General features: G+C 41.4%; 1 protein-coding gene across 1 annotated transcript in view; it reads left to right on the forward strand.

The window, feature by feature from the left end:
• The window catches only part of Prep (prolyl endopeptidase), a 112,981-nt gene that overhangs the window by 72,887 nt on the left and 26,977 nt on the right, over window positions 1-13,117 (forward strand). The window contains exon 10 of the mRNA XM_027928270.3: window positions 2,161-2,264. Within this exon, the coding sequence (XP_027784071.2) occupies window positions 2,161-2,264 (104 nt within the window). The remainder of the gene's footprint in view (window positions 1-2,160; window positions 2,265-13,117) is intronic.

A 13,117-nucleotide genomic window follows, 5' to 3' on the forward strand; every position in this document is an offset into this window, starting at 1 on the left:
TACATATAAAGCTTTAGTAAAATGTTTTATGAACTGGTTCCTTCAGGTTTAACCCAGTTTCCCTCCAGGACCCATTGTGTACCCTTGCACAGAATAGAAACAGTATTTGACACGCTTTCTTTGAATAATGACCAGCCCCTGTTATTTGTTTACTTCCTGCAGCTGTTGGAGTTGACATCTTAACCTTTCTAGATAAACAAGCATGAAGAGTGCCATCTCCTATTCCTTATCCTTCATTAAGGATTTGCATTCTAGTACCTGGGTGACTTGGGTGAGGTCAGTGAGCTGACAATTCTGGCTCCTAAGTTCATTTTCTGAACTATAGTTTGTGGAAAGTCGCAGCTGAATCAGGTGCTCAAATGGCACATGCGTGGGCTGCACTCTGTCTTCTTTTTGTTTGTTTGGAGACTTTCTTTCAAGGATTTAGGTGCTTTTTGTGTTTGCGATGGGTCCTAGGTACTGATCAAAAAGCTCTTGAAAATTAAAGTGTGTCTGAAGAGAGCCTTTTGCTCTCCAGATTACATTTATACAGTCAAGAACAGTGTTCAGTGTATGTAGTTAATCGGCATGCGGCACAGAGTGTGGTTGGAGGTACATTACATATAAAGCTGTATTCTAACAAATATCCAAATATTTTTATTGGTGCATTATAATTGTACTTAATAGTGGGATTTGTTGTTGCATATTTGTATATGCACACTGTATAACAATAGAATCTAGCCAATATCATTCCCCAATATTTCCCTTTTCCTTATCCTCCTGCCCTCAGTCTCTTTCCTCTACTGTACTGATCTTCCCTCGATTTCCCTTTACCACCACCTTTCTTTTCCTTTTTTCCCTCTCTAGCTTCCACATATGAGAGAAAACATATCCTTGACTTTGTGAGTTTGGCTAATTCCACTTAACATAATGTTCCCAAGCTCCATCCATTTTCCTGCAAATGACATAATCCAAATATGACTTAAACTAAGAAAGTCAATACTTTAGTCATGTTATATGTCTTCTTACTGCCAGTGTTAACCAGACATCTAATTTTAGTAACCTTGAAATAGTTTATAAGCAGGAGAATTGAAATACATTGATATAGACTAGCTGTCATGCTGTTAATGAATATAAATAAATATATTACTCCTTGCCAGTGGGGGGCAGAGTATTGTTTCTTAGCTGTTAGTGAAGTACATACACAGAGGAGTTGGAAGAAAGAGTATGTCGCCATTTTAATGCATGATCAGTCAATTTAAATGTGCCCCGGGAGAGTACCGTTTGGTTTTCAGTTTTCCAGCAAGTACTGGGATCACAAAATCAATTTTTCATATGCTTGACAGCATATGTTTAAAGCATTATGTGGGAAAGTACTGTTTTCACACCAGCCACTCTAATTCTGTTTCCTAAACCACAGCAGTGCCATTGTTTGCAGACATTAATGACTCGTCTTACTTATTGTTTCTTTGATTTCGTTCTTAAATGTTAGAGAGTAGCTTTAATTCAGGAAATGCAATTTTAATTAGTGGTTAAATAAGCTGAGATTTTTGGTGTATATTAATCACTTTGTGTTGCTACTGAGATCATCAAAATTGAAAAAGCAGTTCCAAAGTGACTATCTATGATCACCTTTGGCCCCCTCTGCTATCGGTATGTGTGTCCCAGGATAAGTAAGTGGCAAGTAGCAGGAGCCTCAGGGTACGCTTCGAGAGACACCTGACTAGCTGTTAACCTTGGGCAAGTCATTGGAGTTTTCTGTCAATTGCCTTTTGGGCAGAAGGCCCCAGATGAATTTTCTGGGTTTTTTTTTTGTCTTGCACTTTTAAGTGACCTGCTTGGAGAAAATATGTTAAGTTTCCACAGTTGGGTGTTTTACCCTTTCTTGTTTTTCAAAGTGCATTAGAATCTTCTGTGGTGTGTGCTCAGGGTAGTGTTATAGAAGGAGGGGTGGCATTCAAGGGTAAGGAGGAGGGTGAACTCTCACAGGACACCCCTTGTGCCAGTCTCTGTTGTCAGCCCTTTCTGGGACAGTGACCCTTCTGTTTCAGTAGTGATTGACTGGGACCCTGAGTCTTCTCCTGTCTTGCCTTGCCTGACACACAGTTGTGCTTTGTGGCCCTCATTGCCCTTGCCTCTGTTGGTGAGTCTTGTGGACTAATCTAGGACTTCTCCTTTCAGGTATCATTTATCACTGTGATCTTACCAAAGAGGAACTGGAGCCCAGAGTTTTCCGAGAGGTGACTGTGAAAGGAATCGATGCTTCTGATTACCAGACAATCCAGGTATGGAGATTCTGATCTTATTACTGTGAGAGTTGGGAGATGTGACTTGGGGGCTGGGCTGTTCACACTCTACTTTGTCAGAAGCCACAGAGGTAATCCATAATAATATAGACAACAAATATCTTTGGAGCCCCTGCTGTTTCTGGGCATTGAGCCAGACGCTGAAAACTCAGCAGTGAGCCTGGCATAGTCCCTGCCCTCTCAGAGCTTATGGGTTCTGCTCTTGTGGCTGCTATTCTTGACAAGAAGCCAAGTTCTTTGTCTCGGGGCTCTTATTGCAGTAGCTATCAAAGCAACACCGTTTGTCTGTGTGTGTCTACTTACTTGAAAATGGTTAATGTTCTCACTCAGGTCTTTCAAAGATTTGCTCCGTGGAAAGTGTTCACTCAGGTGCTGCGAGTCAGTATTTTCAGTCTGAAGTTCCTACAGATTTCTGCTTGGCACAGAGTAGGCACTCAGTAACAAATTTAAGTGGTTAAATTAACTAGTTAGTTGTCGTGTTACCACAAGCTCCTTCTCTCAACATCTTTTCAAGTGAAGACTCTCTTCTTTGTTTTTTTTTCAGTGCCCCAAGGGTACTGAGTCTCCCAGAAACTGAGTCACTGTATGGTTGATGACAAAGAACATCTCTGTTCCTTAGCAGTGAGAGGTCACCAGTAGTGCTCCCCATGTTTATCCTTTGGGGCTGGACCATGCAGACCACAGATTAGGAATCAGAATGTTGCTTGTGAAGGAAGATTGGAACAGATCTTGGATTAGCATCTTGGACACTTCCAAAGATCCTTTCATGAAACCAGAACATTGTCATTTAGCAAATTATCCTTCAGTTGTCTAGAAATAGTCCAGTTGATGGACTAGATCTAGGTCATAAGCAAAGCTTTGACAAAAACAGGTCAAGTGTTGGATTTGGATCGGGATTGTGGTGTGCCTTCCCCTGTTCCATGTTGAGAGTTGGCAAACTGGCCGCCTGTTTTGTTGGAGAGCAGCTGTAGCTTCCACCATGCTGTCCGTGGCTGCTTCTGCATTTTACACAGTGACTGCAACACAGATTACAGTGTTGCAGTTTAGATGAAGCCTAAAATATTTAGTATGTTTAGCCTTTAAGAATAATTTTGTGTGTAAATAGTGTTGAATATCAGAAGCACTGGGCTTTGGTCAAGAAGCCCTGCCTGGCAAGCCCGAGATCTGCCCTGTAGTCTTCATGTAACCTTGTGCCATGGTTTTTTTTCCAACAGTGAAATAGAGCTATTTACCTAGTTTTCAGGATTCCTTTGTGATTAGTATGAGATAGTGCATAGTAAGGGTCTGGCACACTGAATACCATCTGTTCCTCTCAACAGAAATAAGAAATAGCAGACTTAACAGTTTTCTGTATCAATTTTGCTTACTTCTGACTAGTTTCATTTTCAAGGTGAGCCATTGTCCGGAAGATTTCTTGTAGGGCCTGCAGCCTGTATCTGGTGTACCATGGCTCATCAGGTTACTTACACTTTACGAATCTGTTCCCTTTTAGGGTGTCATTCTTTACTGTTGTCCCTTTTCTCCATGTGTACAAATCTTTCCTATTAGCTCTTAAATTTGGCCTGGTCAAGGCCTATTCTAGTCCTTGCCTGTGTGCCCCCACTGAGAATAGATGTACCTCTCCTATCAATTACTGCCAAGGACAACCTGGGAGCACCCTGTACATGTCCCCTCTTCTGCTCTCAAGAACATTCTTGGCTGCCCTAGATTTGGGCAGAATTACTCTAGAGAAACCCCCTTCTCCTCTCTGTCTCTGCTATGTAGCTTCCTCAACTCCATCCAAAACCCACTGTTCTCTTCCCCACTTTCCAACAAACTGTCTGTGCCCGAGTATACAACTGCCTTTGGAGTTCACCTGGATTCCTTGACAGGTGCCATGGAGTCCAATTCTCAAACAGGAACATAACTCTCACTTCTCAGTGAGGGTGACTGGGGCTCTGGAGAGGGATTTGTAAGTGGACAGAAAATATCCTGCAGGCATGGAGTAGAAACCACAGGATTTTGGGGAAAAGAGTCTATTTTTGTTTTCATTTATTTTTAGGATATTGTCATTTTTTATTCCACTTGACTCTGAGGTTTATATTTATTCCATTTTTTATTTAAAAAGAATATCCCTGGGACAATGTCGTTTCTCTTTCCCTTCTGTGAGGTATTTTATCATTTTGAGCAAATGCTGCAGTACAGATTAGCCTGCATCGTTGGCGGACATTAATTAATGAGGGTAATGACCATGCACATTTTTTAATAGTACTGCCTACCTGGAGGTGTAGCTAGTAAAAATAAATAAGCTAAGGGGAAAAGAATGGAAAGGTTCTAGAAATGTGGCTGAGTAAGCCATGGGGGCCAGTTCCTTGTGGGGTCTGTATTTCCTTAAGACACTACACATTTTAACTGGAAAGGTGAAGGATCTGGTGTCATATTTTTCTGATAGACATAGAGTAAAACTTCTGTCTATATATCCTTTACTACATTCCTAATTATATGTATGGGTAGAAATTGATCTGTATCAGAAGTAAAATTTTGAAAAACAGTTCTTAAAAAAACTGTTTCTTTTACCATTAGAGGTACATGTAAGAATTGAGTTTCATAACTTTCCTATGTTTATAATTTCATTGATGTTATACAACATCAATGAAATTCCATTATGTACAACCACAAAAACGGGATCCTAATTAGAATACTCCATGTATGTATAATATGTCAAAGTACACTCTCCTGTCATGTATATCTAAAAAGAACAAACTTTAAAAAAAAATTTAAAGAATTGACTTTCAGACAGGTTTATCAACTTTGCAATGGATCAGTAAATACAGTGTTTATAACAGATACAATGTCAGGGACTGTTGGAATTCAGAGACCTGCCAGATACTGGTGGTGCCCCTGGGAAACTGACAGACTGGAGAGGTGAAACATGCAGATCTGAAAAGATAGCCCACCTGAGGTTGTCACCATGGTCAAGGGAAGAGTGTGGGCTTCCTCAGCACTGTGGAGTGTGGGGACATCCTACCAGAGTCAAGGAGGACTCCTTCCTATTGGGTGGAAGTTGGGCAGGGCTGAGAAGGTTGGCTGCCTTCAGGATTCCCAGTTCCCCTGAGGCTCGTGAGCAGTTACCCCACCCTCATGCAGAGACTGCCTCTGCCTTTGGGATGCAGTGGAATTCCATAATTTCATAAGTTCAAGAAGACACACACCCTCAGTGCTCTGTGTGATGAGATGGCCTTTGCCTTATATGATTTGGGAATGAAATAATGCACTGTAGTTGAACGTGGCAAAACAAAGGAACATAGTGTAGCAAGATGCACTTTCTGGCTTCTGAGATTCTCCCTGTCCTTCAGCCAGCCATCTGGAGGACATTTTCTCCTCTCCAACTAAAAGGCAAAATTCACAGACCTGAAAAAAACCAGTTAACTGAGTATACTATGAGCAAACTCTATTCACAGCAGTTTCCACTTTTTGTAAAAGAATGAATTAGGAGAATCTTAGTAACCATATTTTATGGAGGGAAGCAAACTTAAATCACAAACAGAAAACAGTAAGGATGATATGTACCTGACATAGACTTCATTACCTGTATTCTTCTTCTGTTACACTTAGGAGTGTTCCTCCTCTGAGCATTACCTATTATGGTGCATCAAGACCATCCTTAAGATGGTTTGCTGAATAGAAATGTTCCATTAGATGAATCTTTTGGGTTTAACAGCATACCTTGAGCCTTGAGGTCAAAGCAACAGTAATATTTTTCTTTAAATTTAGATTTGGATTTTTTTGTGTGTCTCCAATTTCCTAACCTTGGTGATAACTAATTTGTGGTTGCCAGCATACAGGATTTTCAGAACATATCTTCAGAACATTAATTAGTGTTTTAATACTAACCTCTGCTCTGAGCTCATGGCACATGGAGTATTGACTTACCCACATCCTTGGTGAGATGATTATTGAACTAATGACAATTTATTTCTGTAGAATTGTGTTCATGCCATTGGGTATTGGTCAGAAATCTTCAGAACATAGCAGGGGAAAGTGAATGGGGGAGCACTTTATAAAAGAAGCTTTTGAGGAGTCACTGTGCTTATAAATGATTAGGAAATTGTCTGCAATGGAATCATTTGTTCTTGACAATTCATTGCCTAAGTATTGGTGTGACTTTTTACATTGTCTTTCATGGTGACATATCCTTGCACAATCAGATTCCTGCCCTGCTTTAGAATTTTCAGTGTGATGCAGCCTTCCAGTTTGAAGGCACAGTGTTCACATTCAGACTACACATGTTTATGTCCCTTTCCTCCTTTTCTGCATGTCAGTAGTATTGGAATAATTTGACTCTAAAAGATGGTAAGAGTATTTGTTTCTTGTTACCTTATAATAGAGAAATGTGACCCAATTCTGTAGCTGCCGCAGATTTCATACCACTATACCTAAATTCTCTTCTCCAACTAAAAAACATGACCTTGCAGAAACCTGAGAATATTTAACCCATACTATGTAAAAACCACAGAGAAACCTTGAGAGTGGAGCCACCCTGTTTGGGTAGTTGTGTAAAATCCCTGCAGTGAGAACCCTAGGGAGATTTCCTGAGCCTTCTGTGGGGCTTCCTTGCGACAAGGTGGATGAATATCCACGGCTTCCTCAGTCCTGTGCTCTTCCTCTGAGTTTTTTCTGACCAGGAAAAGATCTTATTTGAATTATGAATGTGTTCTGTATTGAGATGGGGACCAGGAAAGCAGCTCAACCTGTGCCTGGTTACTTACTGCTTAGGGAAGGCACCAGGAGAAGAAGCCCCATCAGTCGGCTCCTGTGGGGAATGTGGGACATGGTACCACACATGGCCCAGTATCACGGCAGTTCTGCTTTGCAGGCTTGCCTTGCTGAGATATTAGTGAGTCAACTAGGTGTTGACTTAAAATGAATAGCTTAGATTCAGTTCCAGAAGGCCACCTTGGTTTATAGCTTGTGAGTAATGTTGTCTATCATACTCGAGGCCCTAACTCTGAGATCAGGCTATACATAAACTCCATATCATAGGTGACAGTTGTACTCTTTGTAGATTTGTTCACCCACATACAAAATTCTAGGTATTCAGAAATCACAGATATTGCTAAGTTTGCTGATGTGAGTAATAAAACCACTTACCTAGGTTTAAATTTGGTTCTAAGAGTGATGAGATTTTTTGAGATTCATAAAAGTTACTGTTGCTGAGCTTTGCTGATCTCTAGGTGGATGAATTTCAGGGTAGCCATAGCTAACAACTAGCTCCAACTGTTTGCTAGAAAACCATCTTGGAACAGAATGATATTTCATTATCCTATATAAACAAAGTAGGAGGGCTGGGGATATACCTCAGTTGGTAGAGTGCTTACTTGACATGCATGGGGCCCTGGGTTCAGTCCCCAGAAACAAACACACACACACAGAGTAGGAGCTCACTTCTTAATAGAATTGAACTAGTGGCATTATATGTTTACTAATGGCATTTATCTGTTGTCTTTTTAATAACTTTCTGATTCTATAAATGAATTTGAATCTTGAGCTGTATTTTTCAGTGTAGGTTCAGCTGTAAGCTACTGGAAAAATAACATCAAAACATCCATGAAGGAGATAGTTTATTTCCCTCTTGCATAAGAGAATGGCTGGGGGGCAGTCCTGGGCCAACGAGGTGTCCAAAGAGGGAGGAATCCTACATCCTCTCTTGCTGTTTCTTATGTGGATGGCTTCTGTCCCAATGTCACCACATGGTCCCAGGTGGCTGCTGGAGTTTCAGCCATGTTACATTCACTTTCCAACCAGCAGAGAGGTGGCAGTAGGGAAGAAATGAGAATGGGTACACGCCGGCTGGTTTCTAAGGATGTTTGCTAGAAGGTGGTGTGCATTATATAGGCTCATGTGTTAATTGGTGAAAACCTACTTAAGACCTAATTGCACAGAGGTTTAAGCTGCAACTTTACTCCCAGGGGGAAAAATGTGTCCAGCTAAAAATTAGGGCTTGATTATTCAAGAAACAGAGGAATGGATAATAGGGACAAGTAGCAGTCCTCCCTACCACGCAAAACAGGCTGGCAGTCAACAGACTTTTAGGTGTGGGCCCTGAGACCAAGGGGCCCAACGCCACCTGGTGGCCAGGTAACTAACTCCCAGGATCAGGCTTGGAAAAACTTGACTTTTCAGATATTATAATCCAACAGCAGAAATCACCCACTATAAAGACAGAAGCATCTTATGAGGAGATGCTTCTCGCATGAAGAAATAAGTTTAATATTGCTTCCATAACATGAAGTGTGATATAAGGGAATATTTGAGCTTTACGATTAACTGACAGGTTATCTGGCACCGTGTGGAAGTGGGGTAAGCTCCAGGTGACTGATTCTGCACCAGAGTCATAGCTGGGATCACCACTCTCAGCTGCCTTTCTGTACCATTCCTTTGAAGGCTGTGGACACGGTCCATTGAGAGGCCTGCTGTTTGGAAAGGAAGCATGGTGTGAGTCAGCCCACAGGGAGGTGATCAGGTCCCTGTTTTCAAAGCTGCCTCCTCTGCTTTTCGCTAAGTAGTATGGCATACCACTGATGTGGTTTAGGCCTCGGGTCAAAGTTACATGCTCCTTTGGTTTGGATGTGGTTTGAATGTGTCCCCAAAGGTTCTTGTCTTAGGAACTTTGTCCCTAGAATAGTGGTATTGAGGGTGGACTTTTAAGAGATGGGGCCCAGTGGGAGGTCCTTAGGTCATTGAATAAGCTGCCCTTGGAAGGGATCGAGGATCTAAGGTGACTCACCTAAGAGCTCCTGAGAGTAAGTTGTTCTAAGAGTGAGCTGGACCCCTGGATCTGTCTCTGGCTTCCAATTTGAAGATATGCCCTCCTCCTCCACATTCACTTGCCACTGTGAAGTCATCCACCACAGGCCCTCAGCAGAGGCCAAAACTAAATAAGCCTTTTCACTTGATAAAAGTTAGCCTGCCCCAAGTATTTTATTACAGTAACATAAAATGGACGAATAAATATACTTTCTAAACACACACATATTAGAGCTTGTCTAAGTGAGTCGATCCTCAGCTTTTACAGAGGAGGAAACTGAAACTGAGTGCCAAGGCCTTGACAAAAGTTACACCATTAATTGGCATCCAAGGCTAGAATTCTGAATTCCAGACCTGTGCTAATCCTTTACATTTTGTTATCAATAAAAGTTGTTTATTCTCTTTATAGCTCAGGATTTATTTCTTGTTTTTGTTTTACCTCTGCAAGAAACAAATTAGACTAATGGCCTTTAATTTCCTAAGCTTCCTTATCTCTAAAAGAATGTTTCAAGTATCTGGTGAGGACTAGATAGGTTCCCTTATGGAACCTATTAAATAATAGAAATACTGCCTGTATAAAAAGGGGAGACAGAGCCCACAAATTCATATGTTTATGATTTATAAATATTATTTATTTAATGACTCATAAATAATTTTAAGTGATAAATAGTTTATGATGTATTTTAATGTTCACTTCCAGTCTCCTTGTTACATATTAATGGAGATTTCACTGCCTCACCCATTTGTTTATTGGTGTCTGTCTCTCTCTCTCTCTCTCTCTCTCACACACACACACACACACACACTTTTATATTTATGGAGCTTTATTTAATGTCTGAAATGTTGGCCACCATGTGGCAGCTTGAACCCCCATTTAAAATATATTTTAAACCAGGCACGCTGGCGCCTACCTGTAATCCCAGCAACTCGGGAGACTGAGGCAGGAGGATTGTGAGTTTGAAGACAGCCTCAGCAAAAATGAGGCATTAAGCAACTTAGTGAGACTCTGTCTCTAAATAAAATACAAAATAGGACTGGAGATGTGGCTCAGTAGTCGAGTGCCCCTGAGTTCAATCCCTGGTACCCCTCCACACAAAAAAAATACAATATATTTTAAATGAAATAAAACTTAAGTGTTTATGTCTCTGTTCTTGTCTGCGCATCCCTACTGGTACTCATATTCAGAAATATTCATAGCTTTATTTTGGAAACTAGCTTCAGACCTCTACTTCTTGTGCAGTGAGTCTGGGCAGCAACTTCTGTATCCAAAGAAAGTAACTTGCCACGGCTCTTTCTTGCAGGTCTGCTTATATTCCCAGGGTCTATTCATGTTTTCTGTCTTCTAAATAGGTGAATTTAGATAAAGAAATTGTAGAATTAGGAGGACATTTGGAAATAGGAATCTTACGGTGCTTTAAATTTTCTCTGCATTCAGAAGGCTGAGCAGGAGAAAGCTGAGGGTAATCTCTTCCTGCTTTTCTATCAGTACCATTGCTAAGACCCAGGGGCATATTTTGAGCAGCCAGCTGCAGAACTGTTTTTGCTTTCCTGTTCTATACTCTTGTCTTTTATGGCAAAAAGAGAAAAGAGCAGCTCCGTGTGGACTCTCTACCTGCTACAGTTTCTCTCCACCCTTCATCTCCCCTCCCCTCCCCTCCTGTGCCTTCCCTGGAGTTACATTGATGATGGAAAGATGATGGGGTGAATAAAAATAGATCCAACACTGTGGATATTCCATTATCTCCCTGGAGGAAAAAGCATTATTGGCCTGTCATTGGACTGTGAAGAAGAGAGAAAAAGTTTTCCATTTCCACAAGTATCATCTTTTGATTTGGATTAAGTGTACCTTACCTGTACTTAGGAAGTGGACTTTCTCTGTTCACACTCAGTGCTGACTAAATTTACAGGGTAGACCAGAAATGTCGCCATGGTTATAAACATGATGACGTGGAAGGCAGAAGGAGGTACTGCACAGGATTCGTGTGGGTTCCTAGTCATTATCTGTGTCAGGTGGGAGCTCCCCTAGGTACCTCTGTGGACCATCTGGGTGCCGCCTCCCTGAGAAGCCCCAAGCCCTCCCAGCTGAGACCCTGCCCACCAATCTGTCTCACCTCTGTTTCATATCTTTTTCCTCCACAATTCATCCTGGGACTGTTCCTTTTCCTTGACTCCATTTTCCAAATTCAACACATTTTTCAGTGTTCAAGCACCTCACTATTTCTCTGTAGAAGCTTTTCTTCTTGTTTCTGCCTCGGGAAGTCAGTCTAAAACAGAAAGACAGCAGAGGATGTCTTCAGCTGTCACTAGACAAAATAAAATGGATGTCAGGGCCTGGGCCTGCGTGCTCTGTGTACATCTCATTTCTTCAGAGGTAAGCTGGAGGAAAGCTGTCCTGCAAGGCTGGGCTGGCTTCCCTCACCAGACTGTCATAGTTCAACAGTTGAGTACCCTGAGGTAATTAGTTCTGAGTCTTCACGTAAAAAATGTATATAAAACATCATGGCTTTATTAAGACCTAGAAAAACTGTCTCACTTAACCCTGGTTAATGTCTCAAAATCAAGAACTATAAATTGTCTACTCAGTCTGAATTTAAATGCAGCCCATATTAATTCTGGAGCACTTAAGATCATCTATCAGTTCTGCTAAGTTAAGTAATAGATGATGTTCTGTGTCCTCCCTGCCTTTAGCTGTGTACATTTGTATACACGTGGGTGAATATGAGTAGACATAAGTATGAATATGTATAAAAGCATGTTTTTAAACAGAATATCTTCTTTGGTCCCAGTTCAAGTTGGAAGTGATTCTATAATTGGACTTCAGACAGAAAATTAGAGTGTAAGTGAGAAATCATCATGCACATGCTGCCTGCGTCTGGACCTTCAAGTTTTTTTATCTTGTGCATAGGATCTATCAAGTTCAACTCCAGAATGAAATGTGCATTTAGCTAATTTAAGTATTGGGAAGAAATTGGGGGAAAGTATAAATAACCTAAATCCCATACAGTATGTTGTTTGAGAATCTGCAGATTCTCATTGTTGAACGTGCCAATTTTGACTCTAAAGCTTGAAAGTCTCAGAGGTGGAAGGGACAAAAGAGTGTTCTGGGGCATTGCTGGAGCTGCCTCTGCTCACCTGCCTGGTTTTACCTTATTCCAGTCCATTTACAGCCACCAGAGGCTCACCTCCCATCCACAATTCTCTGTCAGCATTAACGTGGAGCTGGGATGGGGAAGAACCACTTTCATTCATCCCATCAGTGTGCGTTCATTAAAAATTTACTATGGGCCAAGCATTGTGCTAAACAGTAGAATATAGCAGTGACTTAAAGGCTGTGGTTTTTGCCCCTGTGAGTAATAAAACAAGCAGAAAATAAGCATCTACATTGCAGGTTGGTAGAAGGACCTCAGCAAAGAATAGCTGGGAGCCACTATAAACAGGGGGATCATGAAATCACCCTAAGTTTTCACTTAAATGGAAGTCTAGAGGCCCAAAGGGAACTAATCATGTGAAATGGGATGGGAATCCCAGAATATTAAGGCAAAGACCCCAAAAACAAAGCACTGAGCCTCAGAAAGGACCTGAGAGAAGACTGGGACCCAGTGAGGGAGGAGGAATGGACAGTGGGCATAGGAAAGGTAGGTAGGGCACATGGCCATGTTCAGGATTTCAGATTTATTCCAAATGTGGTGGGAGTCACTGCAGGGGTTTTGCACTGAAAAGTACATGGTTCTGACTTAAGAAATTATCCTCTTCCATGTTGTGGAGAACAGATTACCCATGGGAGGGAACCAGGAAAAGAGATAAGGTAGGCTGGACTAAAGTAGAAATTGAGGACATGGGGGAAGTGGGTTTGAATGTACCTGGAAGTTGGACCATCCCTGGCATGGACATGCTAAGGGATTACATGCTGGAAGGGTGAGAGAAAAGGACATATCAAGGATGACCCTGAGATTTCAAATTAAAGCAACTGGTACCATTTATGAATGAGTTGGTAATGGGTTGGGTAGGGAGGGTTCAAGAGGGAAAATGTTTTGAGCATGCTAATT

Source organism: Marmota flaviventris, chromosome 6, assembly GCF_047511675.1.
Source record: "Marmota flaviventris isolate mMarFla1 chromosome 6, mMarFla1.hap1, whole genome shotgun sequence".
NCBI classification, from domain to species: domain Eukaryota; kingdom Metazoa; phylum Chordata; class Mammalia; order Rodentia; family Sciuridae; genus Marmota; species Marmota flaviventris.